Raw genomic sequence first — 24,319 nt, forward strand, 5'->3', positions numbered from 1 at the left:
TGGAAAAAAAAAATTTCAGACTGATATTGTATTTATAGCTGTATCACTGTCATGACTGATTCGCTGTTTTAGCACAGAATTATCTTATGGCATGATTTTTATGCTCTGACACCGTTTGCTGATTTGCCGCACATGAATGCTCCCGCCTTGAATAAATCTTTCGGGGTCTTAAAGGTGAGTTATTTCAGATCAGCACTTGAATCTCTGTTGAAGATCTTTTCGATTGAAACGCTTTAGGTCTGAGTTTTTTGCACTTACGCTGTGCATGTTTTACTGGCGCATGTGTGTGATCCACAGGAAAATGCTCCCTTTTAATGTTCTTTTTCAAATTACTCTGAGCTCTGTTTAACAAATGGTTCGCATATTTTGGTACTTCCGTGGCCCTCAGCCTCTTTGGTGCTTACCTGAGTGTCTGGTTGGATGTTTTGTTTCCCATTCTTATTATTAATAAGATATTAATAATCCTATTAATCCTAACATGTATGTCCAATTTTTTTTTGGGGGGGGGGAGCCATACAGAGTAACGCACTGTAAAAAATCCCACAGATTTCCAGATAAGAGGTTTCCCCCCAGATTTCCAGATAAGAGCTGCTGTGGGGACCCCAGTTGAAACCAACAGCAAAATTTCCATTTCTTGGCTTGCATTTCCACAGGGCTGTTCTTAACAGAAGGTTGAATCATTGCGTGATCAGAGCTGACAAACGCACACCCGGGTCAACCCATTTTCTCCGAAACCAAGGGGAAGCCGTGCTTTCCTTTGGCGACTCACAAAAACCTCGAGGGCAATGGGCAAGCTTCCGTGTTCTGCAGAATTCTTCTTCAGGCTGCTCGGCAGGTGCAAGCAAGCAAGAGGGAAGTGGGGGTAGGGGGAAGCCAGTGATTCAGGTGGGGGAGAGGGAGGGAAATAAGAAAAGTTTGAGGCTGCAGTTTGGAGCAATCTTCAAATGGACCCATAGCAAAGGGTCACAGATAGATGATAGATTTCAAGATGCAGCAAAGGCTTCTGGGGGACAGAGAAGCAAAATGTGTGTCCCTTTCTCCTTGCAAAGGCAACCCCCCCCCAAAAAAAATACAGGCGACCCAGCGAGGTATAGTGGTTAGAGCAGTGTTTCCCAACCAGGGTTACACGTAACCCCAGGGTTATTCCAGAGGCCTGGAGTGAATTTTTAAAATGTATTTTTTTACAGATTTTAAAATTTACCTGGGGCTTTCTCCTTGTTTGGGTAATTCCAGATTCCAGGTGGCTGTCAAAGCTTTGCAGGGTCTGCAAAAAGGCACTCTTCTGCCAGGTGTATACGGGCCTCTCCCCTCTCCTTGGTTCCCCCCCTCTTCCTTATGTACACTTTCTACCACGGACGACATGGAAGGCAATGGGGGGGAGATGATTAGTATAACCATGTTTTAATTGTGTATTAATTGATTATGAGAAACCGCCGTAAGCCTGCTTCTGAGGAGGGCTGGTATAAAAATCAAATTATAAAATGAAAAAATGTGATGCACAAACTACTCGCAGAGTAAAGTTGTCTGCTAGGGCCACGGAAGCCCCACAGATCAAGGCCACCCAAGGCAGGGCAGGCTGAACGCCGGCTCCAGATGCCCACAGACTACAATTCCCATGAGCCCCTGCCAGTAGGGCTCCTGGGAATTGTAGTCTATGGACATCTGGAGAGCCGCCCTCCGGTAAGCCTTTCCAAAGCAAGATACATTCACAGACGGTTTTCCGTGGCCGGCCTCTGAATAGTGAACCTTTTCTTTCGTGGTGAGCTTCCTTAGCTTCCAAGCCCTGCCTCGATTTTGGCCAGCCTGGGCTGCCTGGATTAGGATCTATCTTTTGTCCGTCCCCGCCCCCTTCAAGCAGACCCTTCTGGGACATTTCGGATTGCCCACCTCTCCGGCCTGCCGCCACTAAGGGCTAAATTCCCCCCAAAGTCCCATTCACAAATTCTAAGCCACGCCAAAGGGTGACGTTTCACTGCGAGAAAGAATTCAGATGCGCTGGCGGAATTTTATTTTCACCTCGTGTGTCTTTTGGCAGGGGGGCAAGCTGTCGGGAGATGTTTCACGGGCTGGAAGGACAGTTTTGTTCCTTCTGGTGTTTTGGGCAGGGCGGCTCTTCCGTCCGGTTGCAGGAGGCCAGCTTCTGGACTTCAATTCGGAGGATCCTTGGCTGCAGTTTTCTTGTTTTCTTCCATGCTGACAAAATGTGGCGACGGAGAACACGAAACCCCCTTCGAGCAGCTGGTGCAGCTGGCCTTCTGCAGCTTTGCCGATCGCTTGCCACTTCGAAACCGTCCCTGCCTCGTTTCTTTAATTCTCTGCTGGTTGCCGACGGCCTTGGGGCGAAAGAACCGTGCCCTAACACAGATCCCGCGACCCAGGAACAGCCTTCTCTCTTCCCCACCGGACCGACCCCCGGTTTATTCCACCATCCCGCGATATTGGGCCCAGCGTTCTCTCAAAAAGTCCGTCACCTCCTGGTATTTGACGCTCAGGACGATCAGGCTGACGAAGAGGAGCATGCAAAGGCACAGTTTGAGGAGGAAGAAATTACGCCGGCGGGGCCGGTTGGCCATGAAATGTTCCACGCAGTCGGCGAAGGTATACTTCTTTGGGGCGTAGCCCAGCTGCTTGCGAGCTTTATCGGTCTTGAACGTGTGCGTGGAAGAAATATGGTGCACCTGGAAAGGAAACCGAAACCAGCAAGGGGCTTTGGGTGGCTTCCAAGAGCATAAGGCAGACTTTCTAAATTTTTTCACCGGTGAGAAACCACCAAGACATTCTTCCAGCTTCAAAAAAACCCCCAAAGTGGCACGACTGGGCAGAATAGGGTTGGGAAGCAGAGCTGTGGACATGCCAGGAACGCTGGCAGGGGCTCATGGGAATTGTAGTCCGTGAACATCTGGAGGACCACAGGTTGTCTGCCCCTGGTCTAGGCGACTAGCACTGTTTCTACCCCATGGCCGGGCCGAAAACCGGACTGGAATGGGTCAAGGGCTGACGTTTCCTCCAGGAATTCTGATATTTGGACCACAGCAGCACTTTCAACCCACTTCCACGGAAACACTAAGAGCGGGATGGGGTGGTTGTTGTCACACTCCTGCAGGTCCAGTTTTTTGGGCAATGGGCTGGGAATTCTCCCCCTGAGAGAGGTTGATCATCTCCCTGAGGGGGGCCCCCTATTCTTACGTCGGCTGTTTATAGGCTGCCTAAGGAGGTGGTGAGCTCCCCCTCACTGGCAGTCTTCAAGCAAAGGCTGGAGACACACTTTTCTTGGATGCTTTAGGATGCTTTGGGCTGATCCTGAGTTGAGCAGGGGGTTGGACTAGATGGCCTGTGTGGCCCCTTCCAACTCTGTGATTCTGTGATTCTGGGATGTGAATGTCCTGCATAGTGCAGGGGGTTGGACTAGATGACCCAGGAGGTCCCTTCCAACTCTATGATTCTATGAGCCACGATGGGCAGGGGTCTAGTGGGCAGGTCATTGGCCTCGTTGCGGTTAGCATCCTGTCCCCTTCAGCTAGTGAGAGTCGTCTGGACCGACTCGGTGTTCTCTCCAAAGACCGCCAGGGGGCGGTGAGGGACCAAACTATCCTAAGCAACTGTGCGGGGACTCAGCGTGCCGATGCGACGGAAGGGGAGTTGACGTTTTCTTTCCCAGCAGCCAGGGCATCTTACCTCGTAACAGGTGACGAGAGGGGTAAGTTCCACAAAAGGCTTCAGCACCAAATGTACGTACTCCATCAACACGGCTGCGGGGAGAGGAAAAAGAAGAACGCCGTCACGAAAGAGCGCTCAGGCCCAATCTTATCACCTCCTGTCCACTGGCAAGCCTGGGGATTGAACCGGGGACCTTCTGCACGCCAAGCAGGTGCCCTGCCCTTGAGCCGCAGCTCTTTCCTCCCACCTCTGGGCTACGAGGCAGACATGGGGAGGGCGGGATCAGGGGAGGAGAGGGAGTACAGCCGTGTACTCTGGGGGAACGGGCCTCTGTCGCCTGGAGACCGGCGGTAATAGCGGAAGATCTTTGGTCCTCACCTGGAAGTTGGGAACCTTGCGAGGGAGGGAGATGGATCGAGAGGGGGACTTCCTGCAGACACGAGGGTGGGACCTCCCGATCTCTTACCAGCCCCCCACCCCACTATTCTACGGCAGAAGAAAGCATGGACTGGCTTTCAACATGGACTTTCAACCCCAAGAAGTCCACTGGTGGCGAACCACTGAAGTAATGTCTAGTTAGACCAGGGATTCCCAGGCAGGGGAGCTCCAGAGGAGGCCTGTGGCCTTTCCTCTCATCCCTTAATGGACGCCGCCAACAGCTCGGAAATCGGCCGCTCCTATAGCTCCCCCTCCGGAGTATGAGTGAGTTCTCTCGTGGTTTCTGCACCTGGTAGAAGGCGGAGCCTATACACCTACTCCTGCCTTCAACCACACCTTGTGTGGCCCCCCTCGGTCTACTCGAGCCTGCCCGTTAATGCAAACAGGGATGTCACCCGTGATGACACGTCACTTCCAGTAGGTGTGGCCGGTTGACATCACTTCCGGGGTCTCCGTGAAACCAGCAAAATCATTCCAGGGTCTCCTCCAAGGTCAGAAGGTTGGCAAAGGCTTGGCCAGGCCGCTGCCCCCAACCACGTCACCCCACAACAGAACTGGGTTGGTCTTCAAGGGGCCCCTGCATGCAAGCTTTGCATTCGGTCAGCGGCCCACCGGAAATGATCGCTCGCCGTTTGTAGCCTGCCCGTGCAGCATACAGGAGGGGGGTGTCGTAAGAAAGAGGGAAGCATCCCGCCGGTAGTAGCAAATACTTTACCTGACAGGTGAGCCAGGAAAATGGGAGCGGTTATCCACGGCTTCCGAGCCCCTAATTTCTCAAACTGGAAGAAAAATGGAAATAAACAGGGAGATTTCGGCTACGATGTAACGCTGAAATCTTGCCGAATGGGCATTCTGGATAAAACAAGGAGGAGGTGACGGACCTTTTGCAAATGATTTTACATTTCAAGGAGAGGAGGGATCTGGTCTGGTATGAACTCTGGCGCACTATAAAAGTCTAATTTTTTTTTTTGGAGGAGGGGGGGAGAGATGTGTTAAAAAAAAAAAACAAATCAACACGACAACAAAAGAGACTTTCTCAAGCAGGGTATCGTGAAACCCTGAGGTTTCTTGATGGCCCTGGAAGGGTTTCCCAAATGCTTGGGAGTTAATTCATTTTTAATATATATATTTTATATTTGTTAAATATTTAGCGGGCAACAAGACCATGAATGGCCAAGTAACCTGCCACCCCCTTGAGCCTTCACAGAATCAGTCTCTCCCTCAGATGGCTCTCCAGCCTCTGTTTAAAAATCTCCAAAGATGGAGAACCCACCACCTCCCGAGGAAGCCTGTTCCACTGAGGAACCGCTCTGACTGTCAGGAACTTCTTCCGGATGTTTAGATGGAATTTCTTTTGCATTAATTTCATCCCACTGGTTCTGGTCCGTCCCTCTGGGGCAAGAGAGAACAACTCTGCTCCATCTTCTGCATGACAGTCCTTCCAAGTATTTGAAGATGGTGATCAGATCCCCTCTCAGTCGTCTCCTCTCCAGGCTAAACAGACCAAGCGCCCCCAACCTTTCCTCCTACATCTTGGTCTCCAGATCTCAATATGGCATCTTCTTTTTGTGCTGGGCCTGGGAGCCAATCCTTCCCCCAATGCCCCTTTCAGCAGCAGAGGATGGGCTCCACAAAAGCCAGTGGCCTAGTCAACTTTCCTAAGAAAAAAAGCTGGGAAAACGGCAACACGGGATGTCCTGCTACCTACCAGTGGAGTCAACCAGTCGTAGAGGTTAACACTCTCCCCATCGTTGATAAAATACGCTTGGCCAGCCTTTAAGGATCACAGCGAGAGAGGGAGGGAGGGAGAGAGAGAGGGGGGGAGAGAAACAATGTCATTAACCAACTTTGGGGGATTCCTGGAGTTTTGGGGAAGGAGATGTGGGTGGGTGGGGGGAGCCTGGGGGGAGGAGGGATATCAGCTACTTAACAGAATGGCTGCCACTGTGGAAGAAGGAAGTGCATGATCCCAACAAAAGAGAGAAAAATAATCTGTCCCGTGGCTTAACCAAATAATATTAGAAATACAAGAGTCTCTGTCATCTCTTTATTATAATTTCCACCTGGACTCAGCCACCCTCTACTTAGGATGCTGAGAACCTGTGCATAAAACCTGTCCACGGAAACTGATTTATGTAGCTCGGAGACCAGCTGGAATCCTGGGGGAAATTCACCTGGATGTTGGGCAGCCCTTTTATTTACCTTGCATGGGGCAGCCCTGCCTCATGTCAAAAACCAAGCACAGAAAAAACCTCCAGTTCTACCACCCTCAGGAGCACAGACGTCTCCTGGCTCCCGCCAGCCCCTCCGCCCAGCCTCCTGTGCTAGCCCATTCCTTACGCCTTAATCCGCTCCCTGGACATCTGTGCGGTACCTCCTCGCACATCTGTCTAACCCGGGATTTCGTAAAACCCTGGAGTTTCTTGCTAGCCTGGGAAGGGTGACCCAAATGGGTGGGAATTCCGCCAGATCAGGGCCCCCTCCTCAACCAGGATTAGGGGTGGGGTTATAGAATCACAGAATCATAGAGTTGGAAGGGGCCACACAGGCCATCTAGTCCAACCCCCTGCTCAACGCAGGATCATAGAATCACAGAATCATAGAGTTGGAAGGGGCCACACAGGCCATCAAGTCCAACCCCCTGCTCAACGCAGGATCATAGAATCACAGAATCATAGAGTTGGAAGGGGCCACACAGGCCATCTAGTCCACCCCCCTGCTCAACGCAGGATCAGCCCTAAGCATCCGAAAGCATCCAAGAAAAGTGTGTCTCCAACCTTTGCTTGAAGTTGGAGTTGTTGGAGTGTGGGCTATACAGAGGACCAAGCACGTGGTCCAAGGTAGGATTGGGTAGACCTGGACTCTAACTATTACAGCCATCACAACTATCCGTCTGAATTAATGAAGGGGGGGGGGGTTTAGCAGAGTGAGGACTTGCTGCTTTTGTCTCATCTAGGTTCACAATGAAGGAGCTACAACAATTCCAGTGTGACGCGGTTCTTGGACCTACACATTTTACAGGGGGAGAGGACGAGGTTTAGCCTCATCAAATCAAATCAATGCATCGATAAAGGTAAAGATGCCCCGGCTGGCTTTTTCCCCCCTTCGGAAAAAAAAAAGCAAATAAGTGGTTATTAAGGGACACAAAAGGGAAGCAAAACTTCTCCCCGACGGGAGGGGAAGACGGCGGAAGAATTCGGCTCACCGCTATGTAGTTCTTCTCAGGAGTCAGGGCGTCCGCGGCGAGAATGTGGGCCTGCACAAGGTTCTTGACGTGCACCCAGTTCATCAGCGCTTTGCCACTCCCGACCCTGAAGTTAAACATGCCCCTCTCGATGTTCAACTGTTAGAACACAGGGAAGGAGAAAATGCACAGCAGGCTGTGATCAGAGCTCGATTGACCAAATTAGCATGTCGGGAAGACTGAGAATTTTAAAACCAGGCTGGTTATTTATTTGAGAAACGTACATGCTATTTTGGAAACCTATACATCAGGGGTGGCGGAATTGTAGCTCTCCAGATGTCCATGGACTACAATCCCCATGAGCCCCTGCCAGCCTGCTGGCAGGGGCTCATGGGGATTGTAGTCCATGGACATCTGGAGAGCCACAGTTTGGCCACCTCTTCTACACACGATCGGCAGATGGAGATCGATATTTCCCCCCCCTCATTTTTAAAATTTATCACCTTACATTCTGCAGCCCCTCAAAGTCATCTGTAATCATTAAAACGGCATAATTTATGTGAGGTTAAATGTCACACTTCATTCCCCTGGATCAGGGGTGGCCGACTTGTGGTCCTCCAGATGTCCAGGGAGTACGATACCCATGAGCTCACGACGGACAGGGTCTCATGGGTATTGTAGTCCATTGGCCACCCCTGCCCTGCACTCCAAGTCCAGGTTGCTCATTGGCATATTACGCAATTTGCTTACTAATTACGCAAATCACACATATTGGGTCATAGAAACATAGAGCTAGAAGGGATCTCAAGGGTCATCTAGTCCAGCCCCCTGCACTATGCAGGAAATCTACAGAGAGGAGGATCTGACATGGAAGGGAGGGTTCTTTCTCCTTTCCTTCTTGCCATAGTCTCCAATGCTCCCTCAAAGCTGCTTCAGGGGATTCCCTGCCCCCCATACATAGAATCATAGAAAAACACATGGGAACCTCCTGGGTCATCTAGTCCAGCCCCTTGCACTATGCAGGACACTCACAACCCTATAACTCATCCACTGTCACCTGCCACCCTCTTGAGCCTTCGCAGAATCAGCCTCTCCGTCAGATGGCTCTCCAGTCTCTGTTTAAAGATCTCCAAAGATGGAGAACCCACCACCCACTGAGGAAGCCTGTTCCACTGAGGAACCACTCTAACTGTCGGGAACTTCTTCCGGAGGTTTAGAGGGAATTTCTTTTGTATTAATTTCTTCCCACTGGTGCTGGCCCGCCCCTCCAGGGCAATCATTTAGGATTGCTGGCACCCAAATGCCTCAGCCACAGCTGGTGCGATGCTAACGTTTGGAGCAAATGCATACCGCCATCCGGGGCATGTGCCGTTGCTCTTCCGGGCCGTAGATGCCAGGGGGGCGCAGGGCGCAGGTGTACAGCTTTCCTCCACCTAAGAAACAAGGCAGGACAGAATGAGCATCCAGCACTTCTGGAAATCCCCAGGAATGGGGTAACACATGTTGAGGGACAGGGGGAGTCCACAGCGAGGGGGTGGGTTGTGGCTGAGATCTTTTGGCTGAGATCTTTTCCCACCCCCGGCTCCAACCCCCCAACCTCCAGAAATCTCCCAACCCGGAGCTGGCAACCCTAGTACAGGCAGAGACTTGATCCGGGGATTTACTGCTCACAACCCACACTATCTAGGTCCAAATTAGGTAAGTGCCAGCAAATGCATACCTGAGAAGAGCAGCACTCCCATGGATTGGGGCCCAGGCTCATTGTGTCAGCACAGAAATCAACACGGGGGGGGGGGGGGGTGAGGGAAACCTCCATGCCGTGGTCCTGTGGCTGGGAAACGGAACCGTACCTGCCAGGAGCGATCCATTTGCCGATAAGATCATCTGCTCAGCGATTGATTTGGTCCTGGAATATTCGTTAACGTGCTGCAAGGAACGCATGAAGAAGAAGGATGCGATTCATTAATAAATTGGGGGGGGCAGGGGGGGCAATACCAAAGATCCAAGACGGGAACTGGAAGAAGAATAAGAATTGTTTTTATACTTCACTGTTCACTGCCCGAAGGAGTCTCAAAGCAGTTTACAATTTGATTCTTATATGCCACTTTTATATGCCACTTTTCTCTACATTCGCCTTCCCTTTCCTCTCCCCACAACAGACACCCTGTGAGGGAGGTGAGGCTGAGAGAGCCCTGAGATTACTGAAGAAGAAGAGTTGGTTCTTATATGCCACCTTTCTCTACCCGAAGGAGTCTCAAAGCGGCTTCCAATTGCTCTCCCTTTCCTCTCCCCAAAACAGACACCCTGTGAGGGAGGCGGGGCTGAGAGAGAACTACACCCCATGACAAGCCAGTGTGAAATAGATAAACTGAGATAAGACTCAACCCACCCACCAGCCCCCGAAGCACAACCCAGTCAAACAGCTCTTAATAACAATGTCCCAAAAATTCAGGGTATTAAAAAAAAAAAGTTTACGTTCGGGGGCACCGGAAACACCCACCATGTTTAATTCTAGGTAGGAGCTTTCATGCGCATGCACACTGTGAAGAAGTGCAAAAATGCATCTTTGTTCTGCAGGAGCCACAACCAGGATGGCCACATCTTGCGCCAAAAAGACAAGGATGCTACACTGAGATGTGACATCCAGACATGGCACACAACTCTGGCGAACTGTGCATGCGCATGAAACCTTGTACCAAGGACACAACTCTGTTGGTCTTGAAGGTCCCACTGGACTCCAATTTTGTCAAATGGTCCAGAACGTGTTTGAGGCTATCCCTATGTATTTTTTGCACACACACCCCCCCCCGTTAGCCAGACTGGAAAGCCCACGAACCTCGGCCAGCGGGAAATACGGCGTGCTCTCCTCATCCCCGTCTAAAATCCTTTGCCCTGCAAAGACCACGTTGACTGTGCTGGTGAAGATCAGCCGGGGGACGTTTTGCCGCTTGCAGACTGTAGAGAAGAAGAAGGAGAAGAGAAAGAAGAGGAAGAGGAAGAGGAAGAGCTGGTTCTTATATGCCACTTTTCTCTACCTGAAGGAGTCTCTTAGTGACTTCCAGTCACCTTCCCTTCCTCTCCCCACAACAGACACCCTGTGAGGTGGGTGAGGCTGAGAAAGCCCTGATATTACTGAAGAAGAAGAACAGTTGGTCTTATATGCCACTTTTCTCTACCCAAAGGAATCTCAAAGTGGCTTGCAATCAATCGCCTTCCCTTTCCTCTCCCCACAACAGACGCCCTGTGAGGGAGGGGAGGCTGAGAGAGCCCTGAGGTTACTGAAGAAGAAGAAGAGTTGGTTCTTATATGCCGCTTTTCTCTACCCAAAGGAGGCTCAAAGCGGCTTCCAGTCGCCTTCCCTTTCCTCTCCCCACAACAGACACCCTGTGGGGTGGGTGAGGCTGAGAGAGCCCTGATATCACTGCTTGGTCAGAACAGCTTTATCAGTGCTGTGACTAGCCCAAGGTCAAACAGCTGGAAGCTGGGGGAAGGAGCATGGAATCAAACCCGGCTCGCCAGATTAGAAGTCTGCACTCCTAACCATGACACCAAACTGGCTCTGGGACACAGAAGACATGACACATCAGATGGAAACAGCAGTATGTAAAGAAGCCGGTGTCAGGGACCCCACATAGAGGACATCGCCAGGCCCCAGGCCCAAAGCTCCCAGGGGGTGGCAGAAGATGGATGACAACCTGGCTCCTAGCAAAGATAGAACGCCAGCGGCAGGAGCTCATGGGAATTGTAGTCCATGGACACCTGGAGGGCCACAGTTGGCTGTACAGAGACCAAAATGTTCAGCTTCTGAGTCGGAACCGGGACGCTGCCTGAAGAAGCAAAGAAGAGAGGAACGTACCTTCAATGACGATCCCCGTGCCCCTGACGTTGACGGACTGGATTTCTCTCCTGTGCAACTAGGGGAGGAAAGAGAGACCAACTATCACAGGATTTCAAAGGACCTCCCTGCTGTGTGTGTAGACCTGCCAAGGACCGAGATGGAGGTCCGAGGCAGGATCGTCATCCTGAGGACGCCATTGGTCAGTGTGGGGTCGAATTCTGTGTCTGCTGGATACAGTCAGTTCAAAGTGAAACTCAACAATCGTTCTGTATTTGTATACAAAGTTGTTGGTAGGTTACTCTTATTTCAGTTTTGCCTCTCTTACCATCGTGCTGGGTCACAGTAAAGAGCCGAAAAGAACTCCCAGTGTCCTGGTCTCTGACCCAGGAATCTAACTCTCCCCATTCTGTTTGTTTTCAGGAACTTAGATGAAGAAGAGCTGGTTCTTATAGGCCGCTTTTCTCTACCCAAAGGAGTCTCAAAGCAGCTTACAATCTGTTTCCCTTTCCTCTCCCCCCAACAGACACCCTGTGGGGTGGGTGAGGCTGTAAGAGTCCTGATATTCCTGCTCAGTCAGAGCAGCTTTATCAGTGCCGTGACTAGCCCAAGGTCACCCAGCTGCTTGCATGCGGGGGAGTGCAGAATCGAACCCGGCTCACCAGATTAGAAGTCCGCACCAGGAGGATGGGAGCGCAACCCTAAAACTTGTTTTGCACCCTTGCAAATCCATGGACTTTGAAGGACACCCCTCTACTTGGGATGGTATTGTTGACTGACAGGGTGAGAGCAGACAGCAGACCATTATGCAGGCTGGCTCCACCACATATGTAGTTCGGTGCCTTCAGGTCATGATTGATTTATGGCAAGCCCAGCAAGGGGCTTTCAAGGCAAGGGAAGTTGACCCTTCCCTTTCTCCGTGGTGGCTTCCTTGGTGGTCTCCCATCCAGGTACCAACCTTGTGTAGCTTCCGAGATCCAACGAGATCAGGATGTGCCGCGCCACGCCCCTCCATTCACACGTGCGAGATCTCCAGTGTTAGAAAACGGGTGGGGGGATACTCACTTGTTCTATGCCTGACATTCCATAGGCAGCGGCGTGGATGACGCAGTCGGCCCCTTCACAAGCCGCGTGGAGGTCATTGGAATGCCGGATATCCGCCTGGAACACAAGAGGTTAATTCCTGAGGTTGCCAAAAAGGGATGCCAGGAAGCAGCGGAAAGGAGGCTCCTTCTGAGGTTGCAGCATGCACCCAGGGCGTAACTAAGAAACATCCCTGGTGGGTGGGGCTAAGTGGCATGCACAAGGGGCGTGGCTAAACTTCATTCACAATCTTTGAGCCAGGAGCTGATTGTCAAGGAAATCGATTTAATTCACCGCATCTGACCTCAACTTCCCTGTTTTTGATTTTTCTGGGGTTGGCTTTCCTAATTGTATTTTCGGCCCAGTTCCCTTTCCTCCTTCAGCCATCTGTCCAAAATTTGGTTAGCATGTATGAGGGAGTGTTTCGGAAAGGGGGAACCAGTGGAAACTGTCCCTGATCCCCCTTAAGAAATGGCATGTGTGCCGACGGCATGTCTTCTGTGACTAATAAAACCTCAAGATATGACCCATAGAATCCTAGAATAGAGTTGGAAGGGACCTCATGGGTCATCTAGTCCAACCCCCTGCACTATGCAGGACAATCACAACCCTCTCACTCACGCACTGTAACCTGCCACCCAGCCTGAAAGGCTGCCCTGTCTAGTGGTGGGCACGTCAGATCAGGTTTGCAACCTCACTCCTGACGGGTCACCAGACACTCCTCCAGCCTAAGCCCCCTCACAGGGTTGTTGATGCAGGGATTCATACAAGGGCAGAGGGACTATGGCATGCGCTTGGAGAAGAAGTTGTTTTTTATACCCTGCTTCTCACAGCCCGAAAGAGTCTCAAAGCGGCTTCCAATCGCCTTCCGTTCCTCTCCCCACAACAGACACCCCGTGAGGGAGGTGAGGCTGAGAGAGCTCTGAGAGAAATTGCTGTGTGAGAACAGCTCCATCAGGACTGTGACTAGCCCAAGGTCACCCAGCCAGATTCGAAGCCGCCGCTCTTAACCACAACACCACGCTGGCTCTCCTGGGTCCCCCATCAGGATGGGGGGGAAAAACGCGTCCAAGGAAATATCAATTTGGGGTCAAGCATAACGGGAACCATCGGATTACCTGCACAAGCACGACGCCTTTCGGGATCGGCCACAGAGGCTTTCGGATGTCGTAGATAATCACGTCCGTTCCCGCTTTGGCCAGGGCGCGGCCGAGGGTGAATCCAAAGTAGCCGGCCCCTCCCGTGATGACGGTCTTTGCGCTGACTTGCTTGAGGGCCGGGGGACTGGGTTCGAGCTTCTGCTCCACCCGCTTGGTCTCCCGCTTAGAGAACAGAGTGGCCCTCTTCTCCTTGGGCGGAGAGCTCTCCATCGCGCCTGGTGCAGCTCAGGGCTCCGCCAGACCACAAAACTCCATCGAGGGTGCCGAGCGTCTCACAACCTGCTCGAAAGACACGGAGAGCAGGGCCCAGACAGGGGTAGTCAACCTGTGGTCCTCCAGATGTTCGTGGACTACAATTCCCAGGAGCCCCTGCCAGCGTTCACTCTCAACCTTTCTGCATCTGCGGGACGCTCTGGAATTCTGACCCCATACGGTTGGCCGAACCAGAAGATGGCCGCCGCACCGCAAGCCACAAAATGGCCGCCACCGGTTGCCTCCCATCACACCTAACGCATTACGATCAAGCAGTCAAGATCTGCCCAGGGTCCCTGGCTCCAAAGAGATGTTTTTACCACGGACAGGGCTTTTTTTTTTGACTGGAGGGTCCTCCAGGACCTCAGTTCTTCCTCCTGTAGTATCCCTTAACTCTACGTCCTAGAAACCTCAGCCTTGTTCTCCACACAACACCCCTGCAAGTTAGGCTAGATAGACTGGCCCTAAGGTCAACTAGCAAACTTTGCTGCCACAGCGGAGACTTGAATGCGAGTCTCCAAGATACTCGTCCAATGCTCGGACTATGCTGGATGCCCCATAACGCCGTTCCCCACTGCTCTGATGAACAACGTGGGCAAGCAGGTGTGATCTTGTGGATTGGCAGGTGTTTTCCCCCTGGATTTGCTTCCCGGTCTTCTACAGCTTGGCTATTTCACGCGTTTAACTGGAATTTGGTCACCAATGGGGACCATCCTCCATATGACCCTCTGGATGACCCTCCTCCTCACACCGCATGACCCTCATAACAACCACCCAGCGAGGTAGGCTCCGCTGAGAGGCAGCGACCGGCCCAGAAAACCGGGATTCAAACCGTCTCTCCTCGGTTTTAACTTGACACTAACCGCATCTGAACCACAGATCTGGGTCTGGATCTGTGGGTCTGGCTAAGAGGCGACCAGGCTCGATGCCCCTGCCCGCCCCCTGTAATTTGGATCCCAATTTATGTGGCAAACCCAAGCAAACTCCTTTTCCCTAAACGGGTTGGATCCCGGACTCCCAGCATCCCTTTTGGAACATTAAGCGTTTAAAAGTCCAAAAAAACACCGGCAGTTTAAGTGGCGGTTAAGTGGAATTCTGGGGCCGCTGGCCCTACAATCCTCTGGGCGCGCCAAGGGGATTTATTGGTTTCCTTCGATTTCTAGGCCGCCCCGCTCCGAAAAATCCCACCGGGCTTCCTTCAGCGTGCAAAGCGGAAATGTTTTGGGTTTCACCCCTCTCAAGCTAGACCCCCCCCCCCGATGGTTGTGGGTTTGGCCCTATAAAAACATTCAAGGGGACATTTCAGACCCTGAAAGCATTTGAGAGATGGAGGGTGTGTTAGAGCCCATTCTGTTGCTCCTGCTTCAAATCTGGGGCACATTCCTGTTTCCTTTGCCCCCCCCCCCCCCAATAGAAATGGGAAGGAGCTGAAATTCCCAATATTTCCTTGGTATTATAAACCGAGCCTCTACTTTCTGGGGGCGGGAGCGCTGTCAAGTAACGGCCGATGTTGTAGGGCAGGGGTAGTCAAACTGCAGCCCTCCAGATGTCCATGGACTACAATTCCCATGAGCCCCTGCCAGCGGGAATTGTAGTCCATGGACATCTGGAGGGCCGCAGTTTGACTACCCCTGTTGTAGGGTCTTCTGGGCAAGAGACGTCCCCCGGGAGCTCCGGGCTGGAGACTTTGGGGGCGGAGCTGGCAGAGATTTGGGGTTGGGAGGTATTTAGGGTGCTGGCAGGGGCTCATGGTAAGTGTAGTCCAGGGAGACCTGCAGGAGAAACACAGTTGCCCAGGGAAGCCCTCCGCCCTGCCCCAAATCATCAGGGATTGCCCCACCCACAGCATCCCCATCGGGCAGCTGCTCCTGGTCCCCCAATTTTTTGGGGGGGGGAGGGGAGAGAGGCCACTCCAAGGACGCCCCCTCCCCTTATTCCAGCAGATGCAGGATTACCCCGGGGGAGGGGGGCGTCTCAAGCGGGGCCAGATCCCGTCCAGATGGCGGCGGACGGCCCTGCAGAGTTGACCAGTGCACGGAGCGACCGCCAGGACCGCGCCTCCCCCCGCCCGCTTCAGCCCGCGGTCTTCAGCCCGCCCATCGCAGGCGGCCCGGCTGCCAACGCTCCGGGAGCCCCGTCGGGGCCGTAGATCGCCCAGCGGCCGCGCACGCCCCGGCCGGCGCCGTATTGAACCGACTAGACGCGGCCTTGCAAATGACGGCGGCGGCGGCGGCGCCTCGGGGAAGGGGGTCCGGGGTGGGGGGGGGGACCCTGTTTGGATAGTCTCCCGCCGCAGCTTGTCCCGTGGTTTTAAAACCCGGTTGAAATAGATCTATTCATTTCGGCTTTGTTTTATATTTCCGGAAGGGGAAAGTTTGGAGAAAGTTCTTCCCCCCCCCCAACCCCAGAAATTAAATTAACCGCCCTGAGCCTTCGGGGAGGGCGGTATATAAATCTAAATAAATAAATAAATAAATAAAACCACCCTGAGCCTCCGGGGAGGGCGGTATATAAATATATAATAAATAACATATAAATAATATATATTATAAATTATAAATAAATATAAATTATATTATAAATAATATAAATAATCTATTATATATATTATTACATCTATCTATCTATCTATCTATCTATCTATCTATCTATCTATCTATCTATCTATCTATCTATCTATCTATCTATCTATCTATCTATCTATAAATAAATAACAGATGAATGAGAGCTATACTTTGGATAATAAAACCAGAGTCCATTTGTACCTTGAAGACCAACAAAGATTGATTCAAGGCGGGAGCTTTCGTGGGCCAGTGCTCTTTGTCAGACGATGAACTGACCATCATAACTGGGAATATATCCTTTGAATCTACACTGGGGATGTCACCAAGTGTTGGGTTGGTTTTAGTGGCTGGATTCCTTTATTGATTTTAACTGTTGAATGCTGTGACCTGCTCCGAGACGGCAGGTGGGGAAGAAAGAAAGAAAGAAAGAAAGAAAGAAAGAAAGAAAGAAAGAAAGAAAGAAAGAAAGAAAGAAAGAAAGAAAGAAAGAAAGAAAGAAAGAAAGAAAGAAAGAAAACACAAATTTGAATGTTGAATTCAAAGAGCTACTAATTTAATCAATGAAAACCTTTCGACACTGGTACGAGAGAGAAAAATACTAGGAAAAGAGCTTAAACATTAAATAAGGGAGAAAGAACTAATTAAGAGGTTTCAGGAAGGCATGGGCCTGTATCTCTGTGTTGCAGTTACCCAGAGCTTGCTCACAGCCACCAGGTAAAACACGCACACAATCGTAAATTGTTTAGAGAATCAAAGAATTGAGACAGATGCTTAAAATCAGGGAGAAGAGTCTGAGAGCTACCTTTCCCACATGCCTACTAGTGTGTTGGGTCAGCCTCCCTCCTGGCCAGGCCTACCTCGCAAGGTTGTGGGGATGATAAAGTGGGGGGAGGAGGACTCTGAATACTGGCTGCCTTTGGGCCAGTCGTTCTCTCTTCCTCAGCCTGACCTACCTCACAGGGTTGTTGTGAAGATAAATTGGTGAAAGAGGAGATGGGTAAGTAGCCATCAAAACAAGGGACCTGTGGTATATTGCCCAAGTCTGCACCCCAAAGCAGCCTTTTCCCCCAGGGGAAATCCACTCCTGGACTTCCATTGTGATTCCAGATCTCCATGGACTCTCAACCGTAGCTGCAGAGGGTCATAGAGGGTCTTGAGGGATCTGACAGCAAACACATGACCCATGAGGATATCGCCTGCTACAATGGTGTGGAAAACAACACTGCCTGCCCCAGGGCACACATTACACAACTGGATGTTAAATACCAAATGTGAGAGGGATGGGAGAGGTTTTTTCCTGACAGACTTTTCCCGAAAAATCCTTCCCGGCCCTCCTCATGTTTGGTTTTTAATATCCAGCCCAAAAATGTCATCCATACCCCAGCACAAAGCCTGTTGAATACGCCACAATTGCAGAAACATAAAAAAAACAACCCCAAAAAATACCCTGCTTTCCTTTGGAGCTTTCCCACCAGAAGAATACCAACTACAACTGTTCCCTTTTTGGATGGGGAAACTTTATTTCTCATCTTCAGGGCTGCAAGCGGCACATGTTCTTCCCCACAATCATTTGAAATCCACAGTAGCGGTTCATTCCAAGGACCGGCCCACTGTTTCACATTTCACATTTCCCGCTCGCCCTTTTCAAAATGAGGCTACGGAAAAACAGCAGCAACTTCAACAGAGCGTGTCACCTGCGAGGTTAGCACAGGCACGCAAAAGCGTCCAATGATGTACCCTTGAAGAATTCGGGTCTGTGGCCGCGGCAACAAGATTCCCGGATGGCCTTCATTGCCAAGAGAGTAACCCCCTCCCAGCTCAGCTTCGGTGTTGCAATGCTACAAATGTCCTTTATAAAAATTGACGGTTCATCATGCGTTCACCAAAGTGACTTCCCAACCGCCGGTTCAAATTGACGACGGCAACATGCGTTCATCACAGTCAGATAACTAGCAGAGGAAGAAACCAGCTCCCTGAGTTACTCTGCAGTGATTCATGACGCGCCAAACAATCCGTACTAATACATTTAAAAAGACTAAGCATTCTAAACGTTCTTAAAAAAGGAACGACAGAACGATCACGGAGAAAACCACGCCGAACGTGAGGACCAGCAAGGGGGAGAAGGCTGGATCTTGGCACGGAGGTCGTGTTTTCAGGTAGTGGTCCACCGTATCGGCCAGCGTGAACTTTTTGGGGTGGTAACCCAGTTGCTTGCGGGCCTTGTCTATTCGAAAAGTGTGGGTGACCGTCAGATTTCTGACCTGTGGGAAGAGAAGGGCAGCGACGTAAGGGAGAGGAAGCAGACGGGAACAGCGATTGCTGCACTGCTAATGGGGATAAACAGCCAACTCACTCCCCAAGTCTTGAATAGCAATAAAGATCTGTTTTGGTGGATTGATTTATAAAATGTGGGTGTGTTCGTGCCACTCCAGCGCCGATTCGGCACGTATTTGGGCAATGCACTTTCAACGCGCTTTTGCGGCAGGGTTTCCCTGTGCGGAACAGGATAAACGACTTCTTTAGTGCATTGAAAGTGCATTATTGAACGTGTGCGGAACGGGCCCAGATCTGCTCAGAGTGGCTTGCAGGGGAAACAGACGCAATACATCAGAAACAAGCCCCAAAAAGGAAGTTGTGTCGATGAGGTCAATAAGAGAAGCCAAGTCAATCAAGTAAATAGATTCAAGTGGGTAGCCGTGTTGGTCTGAAGTAGCACAATAGAATCAGAGTCCGGTAGCACCTTTAAGACCAACAAAGATTTGGTCTTAAAGGTGCTACCCTGAATAAATCTTTGTTGGTCTTAAAGGTGCGACTGGACTCTAAGTAAATAGATAAATATAATTCATTTTCTTCTTTTGAGGGTGTGTTTTCTATTTTTTAAAATCGGGGGCTGTGTGATTTGATAATTGGTTGGTATGTTCGACTACTTTCCATGATGAAATTGCCTTGAAGATCGAAACCAGCCTTTCTCAACCAAGGTTTCATGAAACCCTGAGCGTCCTTGACGGCCCTGGAAGGGTTTTCCGAACCAGTGGGAGTTAATTATATGTTTTTAAAGTTAATTAAACATGAATCAGGCGAGATGACCCTATGTGGCCATGTTGACCCTCCCAAGAGGGCCAGTTGGGGTGGGAAGGGGAGGGTCCAAACTGTGGCTCTCCAGATGGACTACAATTCCCATGAGCCCCTGCCAGCGTGCGCCCCTGTTGCCCACCTCGTGCTGCTTTCAGGGACCAATTGCATCCCCTTCCCGCCCCCAAGGGTTGTTTCCACCCCTTTTGCAAGCAGAGTGAGCAATAGTTTAATTTGTCAAAAGTGAGGGATGATTTGCGGCTAAACAGGCATCTGATTGCATAAAAGATGAGGGAAGCTCCGAAAAATCGCTGCCTTTGAAGATTGTGCTTTAGTGAAGCAAGACGGTGAAGAAAGACACCTGGTCCCGTGCAAACTCGCTTTTGAAAGGGGCGTCATTATCAAGGTTGAACTGAAATATAGACCGTGCGGCTGAGGAATCCCATGAACTAGGGACTGAATCCTTATGGCACCCTCTTCTCTCACACTGTCCTTGGGGGAAAAGACAGGGCAGAGAACGAGAAACGAAACAATCAGAACAAAATCCCTGCATGAAGAAAACGAGCATGTCAGGGAAAGGCTAGGCTAGAACCCTTCTCCCTGGCATCCTTGCTTTCTAGGTGCATGGAGTGGGCACTTGAGGCACATTCCTGAATGCAAGGCCACAATCTGAACTTCCAAGTATCGAGCAAGGCACTGCCTCAGTAGGAACGTGGTTTCTTTCAGGCTGTGAACTCTTCAATGTGCTATTCATGGAAGCAAGAACATATGGGGTATTCTTTTTTTTTTACCTCTGTTCTGGTCACGATGGGTGTGAAGTTGCAAACTGGTTTCAGAAGCAGGTGCAGATATTCCAGCAAGGCAGCTGTAAAACACAATGTCTACAGTCGGTTTTATTTTCACTGATTCACTTCGTTTCTGGGGAGGGCCCTGTTGCAACTTAGGAAACGATACTGGGGGGTTATGTGTGCTTTCGAGATCCTGACCTAAATGGTCCAGGCCAGCCTGATCTCACCTGATCTCCAATTGGCCCTGGTTAGTACTGGGAGGACAGGACCAGCTCCCCCCCCCTAAGGAAGGACTGTTACACAGAGGCAGGCTACGGCCTCTCCTCATATCTTACCCTGAAGAAGCTGGGTTTTAGTACCCCAAAGGAGTTCCAATGTGGGTTACAAATGCCTTTCCCTTCTTCTCCCCACCACAGTGGGCTGAGAGAGCTGTGGGAGAACTGCTCTGAAAGAACAGCGCCAAGAGAACTGTGACTGGCCCCAGGTCACCCAGCTGGCTGCATGTAGAGGAGTGGGGATCCGAACCCGGTTCTCCAGATTAGAGACCGCCGTTCTTCAACCACTGCGCCATGAGGGGCTGTCCTAAACTGGCTGTGACTGAACTGCGTTTTACGTGCACAAGCATTTGAGAGTCAAAGCCGTCTCGTTCAGATGTCATTTCTAGTTAAGGCTCGCTTAGTCACAAGAGCCGGGAGTGACTCTGAGCCCTGCTGATTTAAAGAAGAATTAAGAACGGCGCCAGCCCAAGGCATATTCACAGCTTGTGCCACCAGACCTTCCGAATCCAGGGCTGAATCTTCACGGACCTCTTATTTCAATCCCTGCCATCTCCACTGAATGCGATTTCCATTTTGGTTTTGGGTGCTTTAAATTTCTCATCTGCAACAAGCATGATAGATCCAGAGTGACCCTCCCTCTCCCCCGCGATATTCTGGAGTGGATATAACCCTGGATATTTGAAAAACCGGCATGAGAAAGCATGCAGCTCTGTGCTTCTCCCCAAACTAACTGGCTGCCTCTAGCCTCCAACACTGTAGAAAAGCCCTGATTGGCCAGGACGTCAGTTCAAAGGCTTCCTCGTTCCCAGCTTGCAAGGCTTCCCTTAAAGGGGAAGCCCTAACTTCTCTCGGCAGAGATTTGCCTCTTGGATTTATTCTCCCTCCTCTGCTGTCTCCAATCCTCTCCCCCCACCTTCAAGAAAAGAAAGAGGCTCCTGATACACTTGGAGGGGCTGTGTCAGGATCCCACGGTAGCTTTCGTCTCACTGGCTCCAAATGGCAGCCAGGCACGCCCAGCGGATGGCACGACGTTTACCCCAAAGACCAATCCCCAAGCCCAGCAAAGACTCATTTTACCTGCCACGTGAACGAAGAGAGCGGGCATGTGCATCCGCGGCTTCTTGCAGCCCAGTTTTTCAAACTGTGGGGGAAGAAAACGGGAGAATGGAACAAACCTGATTTTATGCCATTTTGGCCAATGAGGGGCAAAGCAATTAGGGCAGAAATAGGTGGGGGAATGGAAGTCAAAGCCCTGCGGAGCTATGAGGCTCACCTACCCCCAGTCGCCTCGGGACAAACGATGCTCACCTCCTGGCCTACCTCACAGGGTTGTTGTGAGTCTCAATCTGTGCGTGGCAAGCGTCTTGTAGGTCCCTTTTGCCTCAAGACCAGCCAACGGGGAGAGGGGAGCTGACCAAGGCTGTTAGATGTATGGCCCATGGGGCATTGGGGAGGGGGGTGTTCTCTAGAACAATCTCTGGAAGGCTGCCTATGGGGTCACTATGGGATATTGCATGGGGCAACTTTTACTCTGCCTACATCACGATCAAGCTACGTCCCTTCTCAAACAAGGATCTGTGGACATTAGCCAGCAACAGGATCTTGATAGAATCCCAGAATTCCTGCTTCCAGGTAGGTACAGGAATGTCCCAGCTCCATACCTGGCTACTCTATTCATCCACAAACAGAGGAGCCTTCGCTCAGATTGATCCTCAGGGCTGCCCACAGCTAAACTAAAAGGCCACGATAGAAAAAATCATTCTTCTCAGAGAGATTCTGTCCCCATTCTTGTGGCCAGCTAGAAACAAGCGGGCGCGATTTGCAACCCTGCCCTATCCGCCATGCTGCATCAAAATCTCCCTCCAAAGGCGACCGTTCAGAAACTTCTCACTGATGGAAACCATCAAATAACTTTACACACCGAGAAATGTTGTGCAGCTGCCGTTCAGTTGCGTGGTCTTGATGCAAGGCAGAAAGAGTCCTCTTTCATTGAACAACATACTGATTCGTGACCACGGTGTCTCCCTTGCCAGTATAACATACGGATTCTATCTCCAGATTTTGGAGATACACCCGTTAAGAAGAGCATTTCTAGTTGCTTGTTTAAACATCTTTCCCTCAAATGTCACCCGAGGTAGATTTCTGAAGATCCCTCCTCAGGAGACTGTTTAGATCAGGGGTAGTCAAACTGCGGCCTTCCAGATGTCCATGGACTACAATTCCCAGAAGCCCCTGCCAGCGAATGCTGGCAGGGGCTTCTGGGAATTGTAGTCCATGGACATCTGGAGGGCCACAGTTTGACTACCCCTGGTTTACGTGGATGTCGTGTCCCTGACATGTTGTACCACCTACTTCTGGTGTGTCCTAAGTTCGAAGTATTTCGTCGCCCGTTAGCTAATTATCTGAAGAAATTGAAATCCAGCTGTGTTAATGAGAAACACTGGATTAAAACGATACTAAACGGGAGGGACACAGCAACTATTATAAAAGGAGCAAAGTTTTTGCTGGTCATTTGGACTGAAAACCTTTTTACGATGGAATCTGCATCTGGGACTGTTTGAAATTTTCGTTTTACGCTTTGCAATCGTATGCCAATAAAGGCATTCTGATCTGATCCAGCATACGGACTCGATATCTAGCCGACGCCGTCTCAATGACTCATTTTGATCCCGACACGTTTTTTACTTTTGATTATAAACAACCCTTTTGTCATCAGACATTTCCTTTTGGATTCCTTAGACGTGTATTTGAACTTTGAACCTGAACGACCGTAAATAAAGTTTGATCTTGACACTGCTGTGTGGTTACGGGGTACTGTGGTTTTGTTGTTGTTGTTATGTGCGAAGTCGTGTCCGACCCATCGCGACCCCCTGGACAATGATCCTCCAGGCCTTCCTGTCCTCTCCCATTCCCCGGAGTCCATTTAAGTTTGCAGTACTGTGGTCACCCTTTCTCAAAATTCGGGAAGCAGCCTCAAGCTCCACGGTCCTGGGGAGCCGTGCTCTAACCACTACACCACCCTGCCACAATGGCCTTCCTCTCTCTCTCAGGCATGCACACCGAAAGGACGCCCTCTCGGTTTTCTCAGGGCAAAACTAACTTGAAAAACTAACTTCATACCAGCAGGGCTATCCATTCGGCAAAAACGATGCTCTCGCCATCATGTATATAATACGCCTGGCCACTCTGGGAGGAAGGAAGGAGAGAGAAATGAGCAGCAAACCACACTGGGGCCCCTGAGGGTTCTGCCCACGCTTTTCAAATCTGAGCAACTTTACTTACCGCGATGTAGCCTCTCTCGGCAGTGAGGGCTGCAGAGGCTAGGAGATGCCCTTGCACGAGGTTGTGAACGTGGACCCAGTTCATGAGAGTATCGCGGCTCCAAAACTGAAAGCTGAAGAGCTGCCTTTGGATGTTCCTCTGTGGAGAAGAACACCGCATGGTCAGGTAGGTGAGCTCCGGACGCAGGAACGCATGGCACCTGGGCCATCTTCCTATGCTCAGGAATGCTGCTGCTCTAACTTCCTTCCTTCCTTCCTTCCTTCCTTCCTTCCTTCCTTCCTTCCTTCCTTCCTTCCTTCCTTCCTTCCTTCCTTCTATATCTCAATCCCTCCCTCCCTTTTTTCTCCCCTTTCCTTACTCCCCTTTTTCCTTCCTTCCTTCCTTCCTTCCTTCCTTCCTTCCTTCCTTCCTTCCTTCCTTCCTTCCTTCCTTCCTTCCTTCCTTCCTTCCTTCCTTCCTTCCTTCTATATCTCAATCCCTCCCTCCCTTTTTTCTCCCCTTTCCTTACTCCCCTTTTTCCTTCCTTCCTTCCTTCCTTCCTTCCTTCCTTCCTCCTTCCTTCCTTCCTTCCTTCCTTCCTTCCTTCCTTCCTTCTATACCTCAATCCCTCCCTCCCTCCCTTTTTTCTCCCCTTTCCTTACTCCCCTTTTTCCTTCCTTCCTTCCTTCCTTCCTTCCTTCCTTCCTTCCTTCCTTCCTTCCTTCCTTCCTTCCTTCCTCCTTCCTT

General features: G+C 50.7%; 2 protein-coding genes across 14 annotated transcripts in view; both read right to left on the minus strand.

Annotated features, from left to right (window-relative positions):
- Positions 1-1,985: 1,985 nt before the first annotated feature.
- LOC143826982 (putative short-chain dehydrogenase/reductase family 42E member 2) lies at positions 1,986-15,737 on the minus strand. Its single transcript, XM_077316077.1, has 12 exons — positions 15,565-15,737; positions 13,316-13,636; positions 12,180-12,275; positions 11,136-11,193; positions 10,116-10,234; positions 9,130-9,205; positions 8,630-8,712; positions 7,301-7,438; positions 5,804-5,869; positions 4,811-4,874; positions 3,676-3,749; positions 1,986-2,678 (listed from the first exon to the last, which is right to left on the minus strand). The coding sequence occupies exons 2-12, from the start codon at positions 13,565-13,567 to the stop codon at positions 2,418-2,420; spliced, it is 1,287 nt and encodes a 428-aa protein (XP_077172192.1). The 5' UTR covers positions 13,568-13,636; positions 15,565-15,737; the 3' UTR covers positions 1,986-2,417.
- A 1,937-nt stretch (positions 15,738-17,674) lies between these two features.
- The window catches only part of LOC143826983 (putative short-chain dehydrogenase/reductase family 42E member 2), a 59,366-nt gene continuing 52,721 nt past the window's right edge, over positions 17,675-24,319 (minus strand). For 11 of the 13 annotated variants that reach the window (XM_077316079.1, XM_077316080.1, XM_077316083.1 and 8 more), the window contains 5 exons: positions 23,594-23,731; positions 23,432-23,497; positions 21,389-21,452; positions 20,037-20,110; positions 17,677-18,434 (listed from right to left, as the gene is read on the minus strand). In XM_077316079.1, coding sequence (XP_077172194.1) covers positions 18,228-18,434; positions 20,037-20,110; positions 21,389-21,452; positions 23,432-23,497; positions 23,594-23,731 — 549 coding nt within the window. In that variant the 3' untranslated portion in view covers positions 17,677-18,227. Of the gene's footprint in view, positions 18,435-20,036; positions 20,111-21,388; positions 21,453-23,431; positions 23,498-23,593; positions 23,732-24,319 lie in introns of all 13 variants that reach the window. The other 2 variants (XM_077316091.1, XM_077316090.1) reach the window with 1 other exon arrangement.

The sequence above is a fragment of the Paroedura picta genome, chromosome 17, assembly GCF_049243985.1.
Source record: "Paroedura picta isolate Pp20150507F chromosome 17, Ppicta_v3.0, whole genome shotgun sequence".
NCBI classification, from domain to species: Eukaryota; Metazoa; Chordata; class Lepidosauria; order Squamata; family Gekkonidae; genus Paroedura; species Paroedura picta.

What these genes read in the sequence shown, in the direction of transcription:
- LOC143826982 (XM_077316077.1), bottom strand. Translation starts at nt 13,567, where the DNA reads ATGGAGAGCTCTCCGCCCAAGGAGAAGAGGGCCACTCTGTTCTCTAAG. An exon ending in CACGGGGATCGTCATTGAAG is followed by an intron (nt 10,235 to 11,135) that starts GTACGTTCCTCT and finishes TCTTCTCTACAG; the next exon opens with TCTGCAAGCGGCAAAACGTC. An exon ending in GGCACATGCCCCGGATGGCG is followed by an intron (nt 7,439 to 8,629) that starts GTATGCATTTGC and finishes GTGTTCTAACAG; the next exon opens with TTGAACATCGAGAGGGGCAT.